The sequence below is a fragment of the Asterias rubens genome, chromosome 8 (genome assembly GCF_902459465.1).
Source record: "Asterias rubens chromosome 8, eAstRub1.3, whole genome shotgun sequence".
In the NCBI taxonomy this organism is placed as follows: Eukaryota; Metazoa; Echinodermata; class Asteroidea; order Forcipulatida; family Asteriidae; genus Asterias; species Asterias rubens.
The window spans coordinates 3083802-3108499 of record NC_047069.1 but is presented as its reverse complement, the minus strand read 5'-3'; the positions used below and the strand labels follow the sequence as shown (position 1 = coordinate 3108499).

The following is a 24698-nucleotide window of genomic DNA, read 5'->3' as shown; positions in this document are numbered from 1 at the left end:
CTACAACACCATTCAATTGATGGGTCCTCATTGTGTTGGGAGATTCGCTTCGGTTTCCGATGAGGATTTTTAAGAACTTTTGAAGAACAAAAACGCAGAAAACACCCTGAAGACTACAAACCAAGCAGAACTTGTTCTGAGAGCTTACCTGATGGAAAACATTTCATACGAATTTTGACAGAGTAGACAAGCTTACGCTTGCGAGTGTTTTGTCAAAATGCATGTGGAAGTCTGAAAAACAGACGGCAAGCACTATAACAAGACAGCGTCATTGAACAGTATTCGAGCAGGAATTAGAATCTGGAATCAGGTGAGCCAAAATAGTGTTGCTTTGATCAAGTCCTTAGCCTGATATAAATAATATTAATAATATTGGATGGCTTTTTTCGGGGATACAAGAATATATTGCACTCGCTATGACAATATTGCACTCGTCTTTGACTCGTGCAATATTGTCATAGCTCGTGCAATATATTATTGGATACCCATGGGAGCTGACTGCTCAAATTATTGGAGTTCTCAGCTTCCGACTTGAGTTGAGGCTAAAATTGAGACGGACAGAACGAACCGTTGAACGTCCATTGTGGTTGTCTTTTGGATGGTCAATCAGTTAATTAATTTTGAGGTTTTCGATGAGGTTTCATATGAACAAGGGGATCATGGGAGATGACTGCTCAAATTATTGGAATTCTCAGTTTCCGCATGGAGTTCAGGGCCCAATTTCATAGAGTTGCTAAAGCACAAAAAGTAGCCAAGCATAACAAACTTCCGCTTACCAGAATAAAGTTACCAGCCAAACTTAATGTTCAAAGTACAAGTTGTGACTAGTATCCTGCTCATTCCTGTTTAGCAGAACATTCATAAGCAACATCTCCAGCTTTAAGAATTCTTAATTGAAAAGATTTATCCAATCAAATAATTATGATGCTGATGAAAGTTATACATGTTTAAACTTCATGAATACTCATAAAATAACCACTTTACAACACTTTTGTATCAACAATTATCTCGCTTTTAGTTGGAGCTTGGGAGAAGTTATACGTGTTTATATACTTCATGAATATTCATAACCCAGAGCAGTGCACACAATGAAACAATTCATGAGTGCAAACTATCAATATGAACATCAACCAATCAATGCCATTTCCCAAGATAACGTGACATGCAACGCGTGACGCACGTGTGTGTAATTTTCCTTGAAAAGAGACGGTAATCGGTAGCGATATCATTGAGATGACACTTTGGAGGCGACGACAGTCGCAACAGAACTTGAGTGACGAAATCGCCTCACCCAGAAATTCTTCTTTGTTTGCTGACGTTGTTTTTAACCAGTCATTGTGGAGAAGAAATCTGCAGTTTACTCTGCGAAGTTGGTAAAGACCATGGCTGCTCAACTAATCTTAATGTTGCTTGCTATTCCTGTCTTGATCAACGGTTCAGGTAAGAATAGCCGTATAGGGGATAAAAAATATTAAGTAATGTGTACTTAAAGACACTGGACTCCTTTAGTAATTTGTCAAAGACCAGTCTTCTCACTTGGAGTATCTCAACATATGCACAAAATAACAAACCTGTAAATATTTGAACTTAATTGGTCATCGAAGTTGCGAGATAATAATGGAAGAAAAAAACCACCATTGTCACACGAAATTGAGTGCTTTCAGATGCTTGATTTTGAGACCTCAAAATCAAATTCTGAGGTCTCGGAATTAAATTCAAATTAGTGAAAAATTACTTCTGTCTCGAAAACTACGTTACTTCAGAGCGAGCAGTTTGTCACAGTGTTTTATATTATACTATCAACAGCTCTCCATTGATTGTTAACAAGTTTTTATAATAACAATGATTACCAATAGTTTCCAGTGCCTTTAACATGAACACAATCAAGCCTGTGACCATTTTATTAGCTTCACCAATCCTGTATCATACCGATTATGGCATCATCAATATTCCCAGTGCAATTATATTTTTGTTGATTCATTTTATTTTCTTGTTTTCTTTCACTCGTGTACATAGTTTTGGTTTTGATGTTTTATATGTAAGTGTACGCATTTTTGTATACTTCTCTTTATTGCGGTGTTGTTTTAGTTGTTCAAGAGGTTTAATAAATGTGAATTCATAAATACCCCAGACAGTTTCTGTACTCCTACTGGTGAAGAGCGCGTCACGTGGGGTGTTTAAACGGTTGATAATAACCAATGTTTATAACCGGCTGGCTTCCGCGTGTCAGGCGCGCAAGATTATTACGCGGAACGTAATTACACAAATATTTCAAACCTCGAATTTTCAACTGTCAAAGTGTCCGTAATTGTATTTGTTAACTTTTTTTAACAAAGGGGCATTTATGAATGGGAGTAAACGTCCGTTCTTAAACGTCCGTTTAAAACCTTGCAGGTGCCGACAGATAAAGGCCCTCGCCTTCGTCTCGGGCCTTTTTCACCCGGCCGGCGACCCTGCCGGCTTTAAACGTACGTTGAAGAACTCGTCGGTACCCCTATTTTTCCCTATTCACTGTGAATGAAAATGTGTTTAATATAAGTTACCTGCAGAAGTGTCAGCTTCATTAGTCTTCGAATGTTTCAGAAAAAAACAAATAAAATCAAAAAGCAACCTTTCAGGAGAGTGGCGGTAAACCGTTTTACATACATGTTAAATTAATAATAAACTTGTTTATACTCGTTTCTAAAAAAAAAAAAACCTACCGCATCTCTGCAAGTAACAATGTATTAGGGAAGTTTTCTACAAAAAAACATGTTTAAAGGATTTGGGTACTTTTTGGAACACAAAACACAGTGTCCACAGGTTTACATTAAACTGACACCGTTTGAAGATAATGATAGTAGAAAGTGTACCTTAAAATATGAGTTGCTGAGGTGCTGTAGTTTTTGAAAAATGAATAAAACAATGTCATGAAAGTACGTTTTAAACATGCTAAAACAATTTTCGTCTCATAATCACTGGGACGAAAATTATTTTCATGACATTGTTCTAATCATTTCTAAAAACCTACATCACCTCAGCAGGTTTAATTTCCAGGGAAGCTTTCTACTATCATCATCTTAACACTGTGTAAGTTTAATGTAAATCTGTGGACATTGTGTTTGTTTTCCTACAAAAAGTACGCAGACCCTTTAAACCGTGTCAAGTTAAAGGAACACGTTGCCTTCAGATTTCTCGAAATCTCACGTTTGGGGTGTTCCTTATACTTATTAAGAGTTGTTCTTGCATCAAAACACATTTAATGTGTTCTAATTAGTGAATGGTAGTTTAAAAAAAAAAAAATGACCTCTGACCCCGATACATGGCCCGCGAAATGTATACGTTTTTCAAGCCGTCAAAACAATCGTCCGTATGCGCGATGAACTGCAGTTAGGCTGGCGCCGTAGCCGATGGCTGGTAAACCTACCAGAAGAACACGAGGTAACATACCGTTCTCTACCTCGCGACGTTGTGTGAAATGTAAACACAATATAAACACACACCGGTTTGCTGTCAAAATGGATCGCCGAAAAAACACAGATTCATCTCCTTGCTCTACGTCCAAAAAGAAGAAACGGACACCTCGCCAATCAGGGTAAGAATAATGAAATGGGACTAACCGAGAGAAAGGACCGTGATTGTTTATACCCAATGTTAGTTAGTTATTAATTGTGGACATGACACATTTACAGCCATGACAGCCATGACAGCCGCAACACTGTCAAACCAATAGTTTGGCATGTGTGAGTTGTGAGAGTACGTACTACGACGAGTTTACATGTAATTTTGTATATCTATTTACTCGGTGCATAGATGCGGGTGGGGATTTGAATTGTGGGTCCAGGGGTGGATTTCACACGGAGTTAAGACTAGTCTTATCTCGAGTTAGGACTTGTTACTTGTCCTTACTTAGGACTAGCTATACATTTTTAATGTCTCCTAGGACTAGTTCTAACATAGGACTAGCTATACATGTTTAATGTCTCCTAGGACTAGTCCTAGGACTAGTCCTAAGTTAGGACTAGTCCTAAATCTTTGTGAAATCGACCCCTACGTCCTAATGACTAGGCATGATTTAATTACTTTGATGCTACAATTAAAAGAGTTGTTTACCTGGCTGGGAAGGGGAGGGCTTTTGTAAAAATACATTTTAAAAATAGTACAGATTTATTAAATGTTTTTTTAAATATTTTTAACATTTTATTTTGTTTTTATTGGGGGGGGGGGGTATGCTCAATGTACCATACTCCTTCAACCAGATGTGTTTCATAGGGAAACAGGTCAACTCTTACCCAAAATATTGTACCCAAGTCAACTCGTACCCAAGTCAACCCAAATTTTTTTCAAAGAAGTGTGACCTTTCAAACAATAAAAAAAAAAATTGTCGAGAACTAATAAGATATATCAATGGTTATCAATTTCTTGTTGAAGGTACTATGTGAGAAGATGCCAGGACTTGGCGTAAACATCTTGGAGACCTCATCAAACCCGGCAACTCCACATCGTCCACCTGCACAAATCTCTTGCCAAGCTGGTCTGTTTGTACCAACTGTAGGGAGATGCCAACACAACAGGATAGGTTATGCTGCCAACAAAGGCCGGATGAATGCTTCTCAAACTTGGCAATAAGAGACTGATTATTTCATACTGTCAATCGCATACTTGTTCAGTACCTACATGTGCATGTATAACAATATACACATGTACTGCCAATGCAGTCCAGTTTTGTTACATGATATTTTAATCTGCCCCCCCCCCCACAAAAAAGGGAAACAATAGTAAATGTGTAAACAAACATTTAATAAGGAAACACAAATTTTTATTCATTCATTGTAATTGCTTGTAAACAACCTCCTTCGCCAATGTTGTATTACCAAAACACTTCACGCTGAAGAGCCACGTCCCAAATTTTGATAACATGATATGTCTTTGACCAGCATCCGATTTCACGAAACTTTACGCAACTGCGTAAGTCCACTTGTGGAGCAACTTGCGCCATAAACGTTGCGCAAGTGGACTTCCGCAGTTGTGTAAAGTTTCTTGAAATTGGCTGCAGTGAAGTAATATTTGCAAAAATGTCACTTTATTGAATCAACATGGAGTGCATGGGTATTCCATAAACATGTACAAATAACCAATTTGTATTTTGTTAATTGTTTCAAAATTGTTTGTGTTTAAATTTGAAAAGATCTTGAGGCACCTTGTTCTGGACCACCATTAGAGTTGGCACGACATCACCGAAATGACCTGTACACAAGGGGAGCATGATGTACACAACAAATGACTTTGCCGCCCAGCCAGCCTTTAGACAACCTGTGTTGTGTCAGAAATTTTGAATGGTGCTGGAAATAGAGTAACAATACCTAGTTGCTGTGTTTGTAAAATCAGGGATATGTTTCCAGATAGTTTCAACTTTCATGTACACATGATTTATGCAAAACAGGTTTAACAACTGGCAATATTTAAACTGTTTTTTTTTTGCAAATTACTTATGTCAACAAATCATTGGATGTGATGTGAGCAGAGTTTGTGTTTTCATCACAATGTACTTGTGATTAAGTTTAATTTGAAGTACATGGCCAATTGTTTATACAAACATCATATTTAATGTACTATTTATTTGAGATTTTGATATTTTGTAACAAAAAACAAAATGCAAAAACATAAACAATCTGTATTAAAACAAATTTATCTGAGATATCTTTATTCTGTGTTCATAAAGAGACATAGATAATAGATGCAACACGTTTGATAAACACGGTGCCATTTCAAATTTTAACCTTAACCCTTGCAAGTATATTTTGATTTCACACCACATGCCTGTTATGAAATGCATGGTCAGATTGATGTTTTAGAACTAGTCAAATTGGTGACTGCAGACCATGTTAGTTCGAATAAGTAAAAGTTAAGAAGGAAAACCACCCAATTTCAAGTCATATTTGTGTTGATCATTCTATTCTACTTTTAAAACGTCCTTTCTAACCATATGCATTTTACAACCAAATCACCCGATCTAAGGCATTGGTCTCTCTAAAGGGACTTTATACCTTATATATTGGTAATTACTAATTTGTGATCATAAAACTCCCTTGACAAAGTCTACATGGTGAGAGGCATGTCAAAAGACTTGTTTCTAAACTGCAATGGTGTTTTTCTGTCACTGTTTCTTGCAACTTCTATTGCCAAAATTGCCCAAAAAATTAATTGTCACAGGTTTATTATTTTATGCATTAATATTGAGGAGATACACCAACTGAGGATACTGCATGGGACTATAGTGGTCTTTGACAAAAGACAATTTTAATTTGTACTTGCAAATACATTGTGTATTGCAGTGAATTGTAAAATTATGTCTCAATAAATAATTGTCCATATTGTTTTATAAAGTTCCTATAAATTTGTGACCAAGATTCTCTTTGATTACATATACAAACTCTAGAACTTGCCAATAATGCTAATAATGCACTGACCTTACATGTATGTCTTATGCACACCTGCACAGACAATTTTGTAGCCAAAATGTTGAAAGTTACCTGGAAATTAAATTTAAGAAGTGAAAAATCTGGTTTTGTGTTTTGCTACAAGTTCTTATGTTGGTATAGTATTGGCGGTGGTGGGATGGGGGGGGGGAGGTGGCGGCTTCAGGTAGAAGCCACCCTCCTTGCACCATTAGCGATAGGCCTGGGTGACTAGGCTCTACTTCAAAAATAGTTGCGTCTACCTGTTTGGTGAACCAATTGTGTCGCTCATGACTATTCATGGCAACATAAATTACTTACAAAACACATTCAGACATCAGTGACACAAATCTTCAATCTTTTCAGCTTGAATTAGACTAAACTGTGCTTGCGGTACACATTGCCACAGTGCATCTTGGTAATTAAAAATTCGTCGCGACTAGTGTCGCAGTCGCAACTATTTGAGGTGCGACTAGTCGATTAGTAATTTTCACTGGTCGCCCAGGCCTAATTACTATTACGCATTGGCATGTATTAGAGTTTTCCTGTCCTGCAAAGAAGCTGGTTGTCATCTAACCGTGCTTGGAAAACGTCTTTGATGTACGTGTACTCATTCTTGTCCATTACCGGTACCGGCTTCAATAATCACATCACCACCCAACTTTCACTGTGACCTAGGAATCAAGTGATACGAAAATTTTATAAAATAATGAAATGTTTACTGACATTTGTTCCCTGTTTCTGATTTTGATTTGTAATTTTTGAAAAGAGTTCTTCCAGATTATGGCCGCCGTTCGGCCCCGGAACGTGGGCTGAACTTGCTGCTTATATATATAGTTTAATACAAATTTAATTCAACGTAGGACCTTTTTTGTTGGAGTAACCATAGAGGAAGAGATAGATACAAATGGGGTTCGTAAAACTGTTAACAATTGCTCAGTCGTAGAGTTCAATGGCTGCGACTGGAAATAAGACTAGTGGAATTTGGCGGCCGTTTATGGGAGTATTGGCGGAGCGTTTTGTTTCGAGAAATTTAGCAAAAGCGAAGCATTTGTAAGGCACGTTTGTGTGGATCATTATGTTCTTCTTCTTAAACATCTTTCCGACCGTAATCATTTTACATCAAACGCTTGTCATAGCCCCAAAACGCCCAACAAAGCGCAACCAGAAGGCAACGTGTTCCTTTAATCTGTGGACGTTGGTGTTTTTGTCTCGTAAAAAAACCCTTAAAAGGAAATCAATGCCATACTAATGATTACTTTATAATTGTTGTTTGCTTAAAGAAAGAAAAAAACACACCTGTCACACGAAGTTGTGTGCTTCCAGATGCTTGATTTTGAAACCTCAAATTCAAAGTCTGAGGTCTCGAAATAAAATTCGTGGAAAATTACTTCTTTCTCGAGAACTACGTTACTTGTTTTATACAATCAACAGCTCCCATTACTCAGTACCAAGTAAGATGTTATGCTCATAAATATTTTGAGTAATTACCAATAGTGTCCACTGCCTTTAAAACGGTCGTCCAAAGTACTACATGATAGCAGTTTGTAGACCATCAATTTGTACTCGTTTATTTGTAACCAGGTACCTCATACTGCCCTCTTGTGTTCTCACTAAGGGTTTAGATATTTGTTTGCAAAACAAAATGTCTACATAATTTACATAAAACTACACAGTTTGAAGATAATTATATATGAAAGATTCCCTTAAAATATGACTAGCTGAGTTGCTGTATTTTTTTGAGAAATGACACAAACAATGACGAACATAGTGTTCGTCTCCGTAGGGATGTACCAGAACCTAAACGAAAGGACGTACAGAAACCTAAAAATTTCGTCCATGAGTGTGCAGTAGGCCGCATCTGATAAGCCTGTACGTGTCACATGGGTACCTAATTATTCCTTTTGGCATACGCCCAGTTCTGAACAATGAGCAATGAACAGTGCACTAGATAATAGAATTCACTCGCAGAACTATACCTACCGCCCATCTGGGTAAATGGGAGGGGTGGGGAGGGCTGCGCTAATTTGTGGTTTTCTTTCTAAATAATAGCCTAATCTCGGTGGTATAGACGCGTTTACAAATGGCGACGGGAAATATTGTTTCCCCCTCTTTAGCCATGTGTGTTCGTTTCGTGCGTGTGATAGTGACTATTGTTTTGTATTCTCGGGGAAGTAATTTAACTTCAAATATTCAATTTCTAGGAGATTTTACATCCGAGTTTTGCTTCTAAAACAGCCCTTGACTCCCCTGAGAAAATCGGAATGTGCATTCAGCTCCTTAGATACTTGAGTGGGGGTCGGGTGTATGTGGGGTGTACATTTACTCGAGGGACACACATGACGAAATTAATGTAATCAATAAATTAACACAAAACTAAACAATTCAAACAAAGCATAAGAGATGGGGGGGGGGGGGGGGGGGTCTACAGAATTCTACCCTAAATAGTTAAAGGTATTTAACATGTTTGGTAATTTGTCAAAAACCAGTATTCTCACTTGGTGTATCCCAACATAAAAATAACAAGCCTGTGTGAAAATTTGGACTCAATTGGTCATTGCTGGCAAGAAAAGCTGAAAGAAAAAAACACCCTTGTTGTACAATAGTGTGCTTTCAGATAGTACGAAAAGGCTTCTGGTCAGAAGTCTTTTAAAATTTTAGTAAGAATTTACCTATTTCTCAAAAACCGTGTTACTTCAGAGGGAGTCGTTCCTCGCAATCTTTTTTACTAATAGCTCTCCATTGCTCGTTACCAAGTAAATTTGTATGCTAATTTATATTTTGATTATTTACTAAACGTGTCTTTAACAAGCTCACCAACAATAAATAAATAAATAAATAAAATAGCGCGAAATGGACCAAAATGGCTTAAAATTGCCCCCCTTTAAGCATTGCAGGCGATCGGCGGCACTAATTTTTCATAAACTCCCGGGAAAATCGGGGTTTTAACCCCACCGTCACCACAGCAACCGTTCTCACTGTCCCATTTTATACAGGTAACTTCCGATCACACTTACGATCAAACCCAAGGAAATACTTATGGTGTGAAAAGGGCTTTTCTAATTAGTTTAAAAGGATCGACCAAAGGTTCCCCGGGAATAACTATAGTGCGAACAAGTTCATGAGATTCCACACTTCACTCAATACAATTTGGCGGGTTGAACCAACGTCATGTGGTTACACGGGTCGGGGCTCTAAGCTGTCCCACTGCACACGACTATCTCTTCTGTTAGGAGGTATGCCCATCCTTTTTGTGCCACAATTGGACAAAAGGGCTACAGGTTAATCTGGGCATGGCCTCTCGGACCATAAAGATTTGCATACGTTCCAGTAATGAGGGGACAGGCAGTGCTCCTGGTGCAAGAGTATCGAGTGACCAATCAAAATTCAGGTTACACGCCTGAGCATTTACCATTCGTCCTATTTTTGGTTTCCGTACGTCCTTTCGTTTACATTCTGGTACATCCCTCGTAAAACGTATTAATACATGGGACGAACTTTATTTCCGTGACTTGTTTTACCAATTTCTGAAAAACTACAGCACCACAGCAAGTAATATTTTAAGGGAAGAAGCTTACCATGAATATCCTCAAACCGTGTATAAGTCTAATGTAAATCTGTGGACAATGTGTTTCGTGTCCCACAAAAAGTACCCAAACCCTTCAAAACTATTTCAGCAACATCTCGCATTGGCTGTGTTCAACTGGGGACCTTCACCCGAACGGGTTCCTTAGTGTTACCCTTTAATCAGAAAACAACAAGTTTGCGAAACACCTTGTCAACAACATTTTTAAAATTAAATTAAGGATTCAACTCAATTCAGTTCAAACGAACATTTATTTCCATATTGGCATAACATCCAAAAGCCGAGGCTTGTGATGGAGGTGCTCGTTAGCGATTTTTTCCCAATTCAAAAGGACATATAATTATTTTCAAATTAATTTGCACATGGCGGTATCATCCTAGAAGCTGAGGCTTTCGATGGATGTGCCCGCAATAATAAGAGTTTAAGATATGAGAATTAGAAGCAATAATTAGTCTTGAATATAAATCTAGAACGGTAGAACGAATTAAACAAATTGGATGGGCAATAGTTAGTACCTAACCGCAACAATGTCCAGAACAAAGTAACACGGGAAAAGCCATTAAAATATTGACAACACAAAACCAGCTGCTGCTTCGACTACAATAAGCCTTATTGAGGTATGGCGGACGTGGTAGGAGTATAGTGTTTGGTTTGGGTGTGTACAGACAAATTTACCCAAACCTTATAGTGTTGAAGCATTGTGTCCGCCATATCTCAAAAAGGCTTATATCGTTATGGCAAATACGTCTTTGCCTTTTGGGGTTATCCTCTTTCCTGTTGTGTTTTTCAGAATAAGGGAACAAAAGGGTAGCGACGAGTTCTTACACGGCCGTTTAAAGCCGGCAAGGTCGAATTGCCGTGTGATAAAGACCCGAGCCGAATTAGGCGAGGGCCTTTAATAAGTGCACGGCAACGACCCTGCAAGGTTTATACGGACGTTTAAGAACGAGTCACTAATTTTTTATTCCCATTCATAAATGTCCTTTTGTTAAAAAACGTTAACCAACAGTCACTTTGACAGTTGAAAATTCGAGGTTTTAAGTATTGTTTTCAAAAACTTTGTGAAGAGTCTGTTGCGCGTGGGTTGTGTGAACGCGCGCGCGCTTAGAAATAATATTACGCGTTGTTACTAATAGCTATGAATTGCGTTCCGCGTGATAATCTTGCGCGCCTGACACGCGGAAGCCAGCCGGTTATAAACACTGCCGTCGATTTCACAAAGAGTAAGGACTCGTCTTATGTCGAGTTAGGACGAGGAACTCGTCCTAACTTAGGACTAATCTTAATGTCTGCATGCTGCAGTGCAGGGTTTGGACTCGTCCTAAGTCCTAAGATTAGTCTTAAGTTAGGAAGAGTTTTGTGAAATCAACGGCTGGTCATTATCAACCGTTTAAACAACCAATAGGAGTAGAGAAACTGTAGGGGGAATTTATTAATAATTCTTTTTATTTCGCATCTTGTTCAAATCAAATTGCAAGAGGTTTAAAAAAAATAAGTTTTGGGACTAATGCTATATCGTTCCAATTTAATTTCTCTTTTGTTTTAGATGGCCCTTTAATTCACCGCCGCTTCATTTCTCCCTTTGGGTCAATGAAAATAAGAGTGCCGTGGTCTCCGGGCTTCTATAACAATAATCTTGATACTGTCTGGGTTCTTGAGACCGATACGGATTGGAGGCTGTCGACAACTTTCGCATATTTTTCTACCGAGAAAGACCGTGATTTCTTCACAGCTGGGATTGGTCTTGATTACACAGGGAAACCGTTTCTTAATGCATCTGGTAGTCGTACACCAATTACTAGATTGTACAATTACTACATTTCCGATAATACGTGGCTACGTTTTACAACTGACAGCACAAACGTGGACAAAGGGTTTTCAATGGCAATCACCAGTATTCCTGTTCAAGGTAAAATTGGTTATAAGTTTGTTCAATCATTGTAAAATTTGTTAAGATGGCGTCTATAGAATGTTTTCATTCAAACCGCCCTCTGTTGACAAAACACTGTATACGTCATGTTACGTCGGACAAAAAGACACTAGTCATGGTAAGATTGCGTGGACTTTCCTGCTAGCTGCCAAAACACAAAGGTTTTGCCCGGCGGTATGCGCGCGAATCATGTAGGGTTTTCGAGTGACGTCAGAGGTCACACCTCGATAGCGTAAACTTTTTCTATTTACGCACGAGTCTTACTAGACTGTGCAAGTCTCGCGAGAAATTGAACTTCCGGGACCATTGTGGTCCCACCCTTATGGAGTTTTACGTTGGGGAGATTTTGTTTCGGCCATTATTTTAGTTTGACGTACCTTATGACCATAAAGGTTACATTATGGTGTTGAAAATGTAGTATTTATTAACAACATAAAGTAAAAATAAGTTCAACAAAAAAGCAGAGAAGAACAGATAATTAAACTTGATCACAGGTCAGGTTTCTTGTAACGAAATTAAGAATTGGTGCCCGTCTCCCATCACGAAACTTGAGCAGAAGAGCATACTGATCGAAACGTTGAGTTAAACCAACGGTTTTTTTCAGAACCACTAGAGATAGTCTTTTCATCAGAGAATAGTCATTACATGGTGTTAACGCAACCCTTTCCATATCGTGTTTCCACCATGCAAAGTTTCAAATCCTATTTACTTTACTGTATTTACTTCTTATAACCCATGGTATTAAAATTGGGTGACTGCGATGGTATAGATATGTATGAAAAAGCCTTTGTACTACAGTTACCCATAGTGTATTCTACCAGGGAGCTGAGAAAAGGATTCAATAAACGTTATTTGCCCAATGACCAGGGCACATAATGAATATCGTTGTCGTTGTCGTTGTCGTTGCCGTTGCCGTTGCCGTTGCCGTTGCCGTTGCCGTTGCCGTTGCCGTTGTTGTTGTTGTTGTTGTTGTTGTTGTTCTGGCGGGGGGGGGGCGGGATTTCATCTTCCAAATGTAACAGGTTATCGATTGATATTATATTTCCCATTTTGAACTCATTTGGTCGTCGAAGTTGCGAGATAACTGGCCTAATGGAAGGACCAAAAAAACATTGTCACAGAGTTATTTGCTTCCAGATGCTTGATTTCGAGATCTCAAATCAATTCAAATGTTTTACTGAGAAAAAAAAAATAAATAAATCTTCTCAAAACCCACGTTACCTCAGAGGGAGCCGTTTCTCAAAATAATATTGTGTACTACCAACAGCTCTTCTTTGCTCGTTACCAAGTAAGGTTTTTATGCTAACAATTATTTTGAGCAATTACCAATAGTATCCAGTGCCTTTAAACAATGTAAAAAACTAGCCTGGCGAGCGTGCTCAGGAAGACTCTACAAAAGAAACGTTGCATCGTACAAAATTGATCTGTGGCCATAACAAATTGAAGGAGCTCTAGTTGAAAGCAATGACTGTTGGTTGATTGATCGCTAAGTCCGACTAAAGTGGAATGATGTTCATATGAACAAGTTCATATAAATAAGCTTGACATATAGCTTTAAAAGAAATAATGCATAATACAAATCCTATATACAGTCTTCTCACTTGAGCCATTAATATAATTATTTTGAGTAATTACCAATAGTGTCCACTGCCTTTAAATCAAATTGCAAAAATTTATTATAATATAAAAACAAAGAAAAAACTAAATCGTTTCATTTATTCCCCAGATGTACACAAAATCTATTTACACGCCATTGCTCCATATGAGACATTGAGGATTCCGCAGTCGTGGGACATGGAGTTGTTCTACAAGTACCGCGATAATAAAGATTGGATTTGGATTCTACACACCGATAGCAATTGGAAGTTGTCGATCATTTTCTCCAGTTTCTCCACCGAGCAATGCTGTGATCACTTCCGAGCTGGGAATGGTGCAAATTACACAGATAACATACTCGTTGAGTGGTCTGGCAACCACCTGCCTAGTTATCCATTCTTCAGGGAAAATACTATGTGGCTAAGTTTTACATCTGACGGCATAAACGCGGACAAAGGGTTTTCATTGACAGTCACCAGCGTTCCTCTTGAAGGTAATTGCTTATTTACTTCGTTCAACACATTTTGTTTAAATGATTCACTGCAAACTCCTGGAGCAGCCGATTTCACGAAACGCTATGGATTAATCCTATCTCGAGGTAGGACGTGTTTATATCGTCCTAACTTAGGATGGGTTCAATGCGTCCTACGCCTTTGGATACTGAACTTAACTCGTCCTAAGACCTAAGATTAATCCTAAGTTTGAAAGAGTTTGGTGAAATCGACGGCAGGTTCTTTGTGGAAATAACTCCCAGCTGTTTTTGGAGTTTAAAGGGTCCATGACCAAAAATCAAATTTGGTCCCAAACGTCTGTGGCGAACTAACCTATTATTACGCACGTGCATTATACAGGGTACTGATGAGGGCACGACTTTGGTAGTAATATTGTCAAAGGCCAGTATTTTTACTTGGTTTATCCCAACATAATTATGCTTTTAATAACAAACATGTGAACACTTGGGCTCTATTGCTCATCGCAGTTGCGAGAGAATAAGCAAAGACAAACAGAAAACATTGTTTTGTGCCGCCATCGTTCAAAACAGAAGTTGACCTAAAGAGCGAACAAGCTTTCGCCTCGAACACTGTGACACGCGTATTTTGAGACTAACCAGGAACCATAGTACAGAGAGTTCGGCCGAGTGGTAAAGAGCACCGAATTCAAACTCTGGTGTTTCTGATCAGCAAAGTGTGGGTTCGAATCCCGGTCGTGACACTTGTGTCCTTATAAACACGACTAAGCAACTTGGTTTAGACATTATTCAATTCTTCATTACAAAGGGCTCCGTCGTCAACTTCTTAAAAACGTCCGTGTTGGGTTAATAATTGGTTTGATATTTTTATTTTTATTTTGAATGTACTCTTTCAGATTTAGGTAACTCAACCCGAGTTTCTGTTAATGACAACTGTTCTTACCTCACGTGTCCTTGCGAACTCGACCGAGAATCTGTTGGGGAATATAAATTATGTCAATGCGACGAGCTCTGTGTTAAATACGACGATTGCTGTTCCTGTTTTGAGGAGGGTTTGTTAACTGGGAACTCATCATCAGTGGCAGCCACCACGCCAGATCCTACTCGTCCTTCTCTGTCGGGAGGAACACCAATAGATGATTACACAAGGTGTATACAGACTCAAGATTTGTACGACCGACGACCACTGCCCCGGTTGGGCCATCGCCTGATTTCACTCTGTCCCGTTGGTTGGGAGGGCAATCCCGTCGGTATTCGTGACCTGTGCCAGACAGACATTGGATTTGTATCGTCCATTCGTGCCAATCCAGTTTATAACGTTCAAGACAACCTTCACTACAAAAATGTCTATTGTGCAATCTGTCATGGTGTTGCACTAGAGAACGTTTCGTTCTGGTATACTAGATTTGTTCCACAATTTTTTGGTGTGCCTCCCGCTGAGGACATTTTAATTCACTGGGATGCACAACGTGATTCAATTAAAAAGCAGTGGAAGAGAGAGGCAAGACCGGACTACAATTTTTTGCAAAGACGAGTAGGCCAAAAAAAGTCATTATTGCGCACGCCTCGTAGCTGCGTTCTTGTAGACGTCGCGTGGTGTCCTCCGTTAACCAACAAAACGGACGAGCAACTTTGCAAACATGGCTATCACGCCCCAGTCGCTATAAATGGTACTTCCTACCGAAACAAGTTCTGCGCCAAATGCCACTTGTCTTTGTCAGAGTCAGAGCTACACGAATATAATGTCCTTTGGTGTCGTGTAATTCGAGAAAAACCGCGTGACACTCCTTCAATGGCAACCCTCATGATCTTCTCGGATCGCACAGAGATATATTTAGATTCCAAATCCAGGGACAAACATGAACTTTCTGTCAAAGTCTGCAGTACCAGTCAGGTGTACGATCCGTATATTGACCAGTGTCGTGATTTGACGTGCCCCGGTGGCTTTTCAGAGAACGGCGTAAATTGTGTCCAAGTTCAAACCAGTGCAGTCGCTGACGTTGAGATCAAACTGACGGTAACTGGCAGTCTCCAAAAACTAGTAGGACTGTCAGACACGGATTGGGAAACGGTCGTACATCAATCTGTAGACGATTTCCTGTCAATTGTTCTCTTGGCAACCAAAGAGGGAAACGGCCTGACCAGAAACAGTGCAAAAATATTTTGCAATGACCTTAAGGTAACTTGGGTTTGTTCATCAGTCGAGCCGAGGGCAACACCTTGGTTGACGTGCGAACAGCACAACCCCTCACAGTGTTCCGTTAACATATCACTTGACTGTGATGCGTCACCTACACATCAACTGATTAACTTCAACCACGTGGTTCAGGATGTATGTTTCAAAAAGGGGGGTCTTTGGAATAGTTACTACCATCTAGACGCCTTCACGGTTACACCGAACTGTAGTTTGCAATCAGACGAGTCCCGAAACCAGACGAACTCATCTGAGCACAGATCGACCAAGTTTCTTGCAAAGGCCATGATCTGGGACGCGACCTTGGGTGCATTCAAGTCAACAAACCTAACTAAACACTGTGATGAATTGAACCCCGACTGCCCACTGCTCACATTCTCCAAGACAGACTACGTCTTCACTGGCGCCTTCAATGAGTCTATTAAGTTAATCGGTTATAATAACACCATCTTCCTTAACGGCCAGTATAAGATATCGGATAATGGATCTCTTCAAGTTTGCAGTTTCTTGGCGAGAACAGCGCCCTCTTCTGGTGATCTGGACGAATTGCTTCAACTTATCCTAACAGTTGCAGGGAGCAGTGTGTCCATGGTCGGTCTGACGGTCACAATAGCCACGTATGTTGCATTTCCAGCTCTCCGTCGTAACGTGGCTGACAAATCTCTAATGAGTCTGGTAGCTGCTCTCTTCTTTGCACAGGCAACGATGCTTATAGGTAAGCATGAACACTTATGTCTTTATAAAGTTGAGTTAAAAAAACTTAAAGACATTGGACAGTATTGGTAATTTTTTAAGACCAGTCTTCTCACTTGGTGTATCTCAACATAATATGCATAAAATAACAAACCAGTGAAAATTTTAGCTCAATCGGTCGTCGAAGTTGCAAGATATTAATGAGGACACTATTGGTAATTTTCTAAGACCAGTCTTCTCACTTGGTTCAGGTTTGTTATTTCATGCATATTATTAATATGCATGAAATAACAAACCTGTGAAAATTTGAGCTCAATCGGTCGTCGAAGTTGCGAGAATAATGAAAGGAAAAAATACTCTTGTCACACGACACGTAGGTGTGTGTTTTCAGATGCTTGACTTCGAGACCTCAAATTCTAAATCTGAGGTCTCGAAACCAAATTCGTTGAAAATTACTTCTTTCTCGAAAACTACTCCACTTCAGAGAGCCGTTTCTCACAATGTTTTATACTATCAACAGCTCCCCATTACATGTTACAAATTAAGGATTTATGCTAATAAATATTTTGAGTAATTACCAATAGTGTCCACTGCCTTTAACTAAACTTAACCCAGCCATGTGAGTGACTGACTTGTATATACTATTACTATTCGGGTCAGTCAACAACCGCCACTGTGTAAACTGCATGCACGTGCTACACCACAATGGATCCCAATCATTTCCAACTTCTTTCAGACAGTCCAGAGATTGTTTTAACATCCCACAAATCACTGATACAAGCTTGAATGACAGCTTCAAATACCTCCAATGCACAGGCTATAGCGTACAAGGCAAAGGGGAAACCCCTGGAAATCACTAACTGTCTCGATTGTTTTTGCTCAGCCGGTGAGTCAATAAATCAAAGCCACTCAAACCTAATCAGTTTGTTTCTCTAGCGTCTGCGAAGGAAGTTTCGAAACAATTAGTTTGTTTTTAAATTGACCAGTGAAGTAATTATACAAAATTTACATTTTTTTGCAGTAAGTGACTGTCCCTTCCCTTTAACACAGGGTTAACTACACTCACACCTTTGGTATAAACCGATATTCTCACTAACTTGGTGTAACCCCAACATAATATGCATCTCAATCAGATATATTTTCAGCGTGGTTGGAAGTTCGCATGCGCAGAAGTCGTCTGTCTGCGCGTGTTCTATGCTATCGCGCTACTACAAATTGTTTTTCAAGTATGATGTTTCAAAACAAATCACCATGGCAGTACATGCGTCTCGTAACAAGTTGAGTCTTATTGCCTTTGAAAACTAGGTTTATGTTTTTTTATACTATCTGGACCCGGAGCTGGATTTGACAACATACTTCAGGCTAGTCTTATCACGAGTTAGGACGATTTATTAGTCCTAATTAGGACTAGCCTTATGTATTAGAGTGGTCAAGTGGTTAGACTGTATGAAAGCCAACCGCAAGGTTGCATGTTCGAATACCCCCACTAACCGCTGGTTTCACAAGACTAGAATAAACATTGTCGTCTAGTTACTGAATTACAATTTCTTGAATTTATGCAATTCTTAATCATACTAGACGTCTAACCAATGTTTGTAGGACAGGGATTAGCTGTTGCCAGCTTGGTTTTTTATATCCCCTTTGCCCCTTGTGGGAGTTCGCCGAGTTCCCTTGATGGGAAGAACATCTAACAAATAGAACCCTAAAGATACACATGACAAGTCCTAAAACAAATAGGAAAACCTTCGAGTATTAAGAGCAATCCTTCCCGATCTTGAAATCTTGGTGGCAGCAGACACCGCGGTGGTGCTAACGAGTTGAACAAGTGATTTGCAAAGTAGAAGTTCAATAACTCGTGAGTGATCAGATGATCGCCGTGTTGTCATATACCCTTAAGCCAATCGCTAGGCAGCGCAGCACAACCCAGGTATCACAGCAGTGTCTGCTGCCACCAAGTGTTGCAGATCGGTGAACGATTTCCGTATAATATTAACATGTTGTGTGTTCAACACATGTGTGTTACCTCTTTTGGTAATGTGCTAACTGTTCCAGGGTTCAACATGAATGACATCCAAGAGTTGTGCAGCGGCTTTGCGATCGCTAGTCACTTCTTCTGGCTCTCGGCGTTCTTTTGGATGAATCTACTCGCCATTGAGATCTACCGCACCTTCGGGGTCGGCACCAGACTAAAGCACGTCAGCACGTACAACCGATCTGTCTTATGTCACGCCCTCTACGGCTGGGGTTCACCGTCAGTGATCGTCTGCGTGTGCGTGATTCTGAGCTACTGCAACTGTGTGGATGTGGACGTACACTACGGCGATAGCGAGGTTTGTTGGCTAGGTGGAGGGACGGCAAACTTGGTGGCTTTCGGGGTGCCGGTGGCCCTGATTATTGGCACCAATGCAGTACTGTTTGCATTGACCATAATTGGGATCAGGATAACCATGCGTGCCTCGGGTAAGATGAACGTCACGCAAGGACAAAAGCGCTCGGTGAAGCGGGCAAACACCGACCTGTTCCTGTATTTGAAGGTGAGGGTAATAATAATAATAATATTATTAAGGATTTGAGGCATTGCATGGTGAGGTATGTTGGTTTGCGGTAACACCATGAGTGTATCTACTTGCCAGGTAGAGTTTGTTCTTAATAAAGAACTGTCCTTCTTTATTCTACTACCGCGGAGTAGATTTATCGGATGTTCGGGACACTTCTCAGTTCTGAAAAGAACTGTCCTACTTGTTAACTACTACCTGGGCGGATGGTATAGAAAATTGACTTGGACTACTACTTTAGCTTATAGGATCGTTTAACTGCACTACCGCGGAGTCGGTTCTTGAATCGGACTGAACGTTTCGACTAGCTTGCTCTAGTCATCGTCAGGAGACTATTGAAGTACTATATATATATAGAGCACGTAGCTTCCACAAGGCGCTTACTATATACAATTATACAGAAAGATAGGTTATTGAAATTAGGAAATCTGAGACCCAATTATGTAGCACCTTAAGGGTTTACAAGTCGCTACGGCGTATTTAGCCACAGACAGGAACACCGGGCGACCCCTTCTCTTTTCGATAAGAGCACTTTGTTCTTTTACGTGCGTGACACAACAATGAAATAAACTACAGTAAAAATAATTGATCATTATCTTATATTACTTATACACGTTTTTCACTATGATCTCACTTCAATGTTGTCTGAATTGACTTATCCATTAATTCAACCTTTGCTAAGAATGGAAGAATTCTTTGATATGACAATTCTTTTCAAGTCTCCTAAATTCCGAAACTCAACTCGGCGGTAGTAAAATATAAAGCAAGACAATTTCTCGAAAGTACAAAATCAACCTGGCACTAAGATACATACATGGCGTTACCGCAAACCAAACAAATGGGCCTTCACAGTATAAACAAACATGAGGGAAAAAATGAATAGTTAATATAATGTGCGATTGTTCGATTTTTTTTCTCCATCAGCTATCAGCCATTATGGGCTTCACTTGGATTTTTGGCTTCATCGCGTCCCTATTCAACCTCCCAGCCTTTTGGTATCCATACATAATCCTCAACTCACTCCAGGGGGCGCTCGTCTGCCTCGCCTTTGTTTGCAACAGGCGCGTCATCGCCATGTGGAAGACCAAGCTGGGAATGCACTTGCTTAGACATGCCCGTAATGAACATCCATCTAGCCCCAAAGCTCAGAAGAAGCCAAATCGGGAAGCGGTCACCCTGTCAGAAAAGATCGCTGAGGAAAGCAGTAACAGCATCAATATGACTAAAATGTAACTGGGATGGTGTTAATATAGGGCGCCACCATGAGTTTTCTAAGCAGCATCTCATACACCCACTGGTCTATATTATGCTAACCCATAAGGAACTACACTGTAAAAAATAAATCCGTAAAATTTACGGTGCTTTACCTGGCAGCTAAATTTCACAGTAAATTTCACAGTGGAAGTTTTGTAAAAATGTGCCTTGAAGGTAGTTTGCAAAACCTCCACTGGGAAATTAACTGCACTTTACCTGGCACCCTAGCTGCAAGGTAAAGACATTTTACGGATTTTGTTTTTAACAGTGTAGACTGGTCCCCTGTCTTTGTATTTGTCTTTCAGAACCACTGATTTCATTGGACAATAATCTTGGTTCAATTTCATAGAGCTACTTAACGGTAGGCACTTTCGTCCTTCAGAGCAAATTGCTGGGGTGCAAGCGTATTACACAGGTTATCAAGAAAATTAGGCGGCCAACTTGCGCGTTATTATGGATTTGAGTTGTTACGTCATTAATTTGTGTGCAATAAGCACCGGAAGGTTAGCTTGGTTTTCTAATGCTTACGGTTAGCAGGTTTATGGAATGGAAAACGTGCACTTAAAGCACAAAATCGGCCGCTAAGCAGCGCCATGAAATTGGGCCGATGTCATTGGATAAACGTGCATTGACGTAGCTTTACATATCTATGTTTTGATTGGTGATGTGAAGTGGTGATGTGGGTGCAACTGCCAAACATCATCACGGATCAATCAAACACATAATAGTTGGAAAGCTTACTTTTGTTTGTGTGCATGCAGTGTGTCATGTACATGCATTACATTTCTTTGTAAAATTTATTAAGTTAATTTTCTGCTGCACAAAAACAGCATAAGGGGCGACTTTGTCGGGGCGACTTTGTTAGGGCGCGACTTTTTCGGAGCGACTCTGGTGGGGGCGACTTTTTTTTTGGGGGGCGACATTGTTAGGGGGCGAGTTTTGGGGGCGACTTTGCCAGGGGGCGAGATGACTGTTTTCCCTTAATGTTAGTGTGTAGGAGTTGTGTATCTCCATGCGAAATGAACGTAGGCGAAAGGTGAATATGGACGGACGTTATTCAAGTGTGACAAGTATGACATAAGATATTCAGGCTACTTTATCAATTAAATTAAATTAAATTCAATTCACTTAGTTATCCACGATGGGAAATTCATTTCGGCCTTTTATACAACAAATTTACTAATTATTAACACGACGTGGAGTGTATAAACATGGGTGGGAAAATTGAGTCAAAAGAAGGCGCTTAAAGATTCTTTATAAATGCGGAGCGTAAAATCTTCACGGCTCGAATACATATGTTTTTCCGTACACACAAATTGCCATCCTCAAAAAGTTTTCCTGAGTTTTGTTCGAAAGAAAGAAACGAAATTACGGCCCGAAGTGGTAGGTTGCACTTTATTTTGTTTCGAGGATAGTTGCGTGCGGTATTAAGTTCGATGGTAATTTTGCGATTTTAATTTGTTCGATTCTGTTTGTCCTTTTGTTTGTCTGTTTGTCTTGTTCTTGCTTTCCAAAGGCTGCTTATTAGTTATTAGTACAAGCATTGCCTTGTCCAAATAGCATCCAAACTGTGTCATTTCTTTGCTTACTCTAATAAATTCATATCAATTTAGTATTATTATCTCACTTGCATCTTAAACATTATATATTCTATATTGCACACCTTTGTTTAAAATAATGGAAACCAAACATTAAAAGTAAGACTTGTGAAGCGCATTTTCCATAGATACAATGCACTGCAAAATAATGCTACGTAAAAAAAGTCAGCTTATGGGCGTGAAGAGCACAGATGCGTTTTTAATTTACACATGAATGTCTGGAGTGAGTTGAAGTTGCGAATGTATTTTGGTGGAGAATTCCAGCATCGGGGACCAGCAACTCAGAAGGATCGGTCCCCTGTCCTTTAAGTGCGAGGGATTGTTAGAATATGGCTGGAGCGGAGGCTACTCTGGCCAGGGTTGTTGAGGTTGAGAGACTCTGTGATATTCCGTGGAAGTACATCATAGAGATTGCTTTGTGCATGTTCACTGATGTTTTGAAGGAGATGCGTAATTGTTTAACGTGGTAACCAGTGTAATTGTTGGAGAAGAGTGGAAGCGTGTGTGTATTTGGGTTGCGAGAAATTGATACGTGCAGTATTGTTTTGGAGCCTTTTTAGTCGGTCAATGTCAGCTTGCTTAAAACCACTGAGGAGAGAGTTACAATAGTCCAGTCTAGACAACTGTGACGTGAGTGTGCTCATTGTCATGGAGCTGTCGAGAAAGACGCATAAATTCCGCATTAATGTGTACTATGTGCACGGTAACTGTGTTTGCAATGTGAGATTTGAATGTGTGTAAAATGGGATTATGAACGGGGGTTAACCTAGACTATAATATTGGCCACTCTCTGATGTTATTCACGAGCCTCGAAGGATGTGACGTAATGTCTATGCTAGGTTACATTAGCACGTACTGAGGAAATTTAGTCACAAGAAGGGCACTTTTTAATGCTTATGCGGAGCTTGCAACTTTCACGGCTCGAGTTGGCAGGTCGCAGGTTTGGTAAATTTATGTACGATAGTTAATATACTGGGCACATTTAGTAATTGTCAAAGACCATTCTTAGCGCTTGGCGTATCTCAACATTATGCACAAAATAAAAAACCTGTGAATTGTGTACTCAATATTGGTCGTCAAAGTTGCGAGATAATAATGAAAGAAAAATCTACTATTTTGAGTAATTAACATTAGTGTCCAGTGCCTTTAATTGCGATTATGGTAAGTTTGTGAGTTTTGTTTTTTGTTCTTTTCTGTGTGTCATATTATGTTTGACATTTTGTCTTGTCCCCTGTCTTTCCACAATTGGCTGATAGAGTAAAAGCCTTGGCTTGTCATTATACTCTGAATATTTTTGCTTGTTCTAATATTAACCTCGTATGTTGATCTGTCTGTAACATTACTAACAATTTAACATGTATCTTGGTTTGAAGGATTTTAGTACTTTTTGTAACCAAAAACACAATGTCCACAGAGTTACATTAAACTTTTTGAAGATAATGATAGTATAAACATACCTTAAAATATGAGGTGCTGTAGGTTTTGAAAAATGAGTAAAACAATGTTATGAAATACGTTTTTACATGCTTAAATAATTTTCGTCTCATCACATAATCACTGAGACGAAAATTATTTTCATGACATTGTCTACTCATTTCTCAAAAACTACAGCACCTCAGCAGGTAATATTGTCAGGGAAGCTTTCTACTATCATCATCTTCAAACTGTGTAAGTTTAATGTAAATCTGTGGACATTGTTTTTTTTCCTACAAAAAGTACATAGACCCTTTGACCCATATAAACCGAGGTGTGTTAGCACTTTATACTAAAAGTTACGGTATTTTCCTTAGTTCTGTAAAAACAACACAAGTGGTAAAAACTCGGGTCGGATTCGATCCCACGACCTCTGCAATTATAGAGCAGTGTCTAAGACCACCGAACTTGCCCAGTAGCTAGAGGCCGTTTGAATCCTTAATTTTAGTAGCGGGTACCGCAATGATGTTAAATTTGCATCGGGAACAATTAACATTTACATCGTAAAAATTTGCATCCCCGATGCAAATTTAGCATTTATTAAAAACGTGTAAATGTATGTTGAACGTATACTTTGCACCGTTTTGTTTTAGTATGGAAATCACCGATCAATAATGATTGACTGATTGATCCATAGTTTAGAAGGTTGGCGCGCAAGTTCGAAATTTGCGCGCGGCGCTATTGGCTCTCGATACGGGTAGAAATTCTGCACAGAGTCGAGGAAGCTAAGATTAAGCTGTGTCAGATTTCCAGTGAACTTTTTTTATTATTTTTTTCACGGAAGTGCATTAAGAAACATTACATAATTGGTAAGAAACAAACTTGTCTAAGATATCAGATTTACATAAAACTTTACATCGGTCTTAAAATGGTGATAGTAGAAAACATCCCTTGACATTGTTTTTGTTTTAAA

The 24698-nt window shown here is 39.4% G+C and overlaps 1 protein-coding gene across 1 annotated transcript; it reads left to right on the top strand.

Annotated features, from left to right (window-relative positions):
* Positions 1–15810: 15810 nt before the first annotated feature.
* Positions 15811–20693, top strand: LOC117293497 (adhesion G-protein coupled receptor G6-like). Its single transcript, XM_033775842.1, has 3 exons — positions 15811–16927; positions 18958–19439; positions 20385–20693. The coding sequence occupies exons 1-3, from the start codon at positions 15811–15813 to the stop codon at positions 20691–20693; spliced, it is 1908 nt and encodes a 635-aa protein (XP_033631733.1).
* Positions 20694–24698: the final 4005 nt, after the last annotated feature.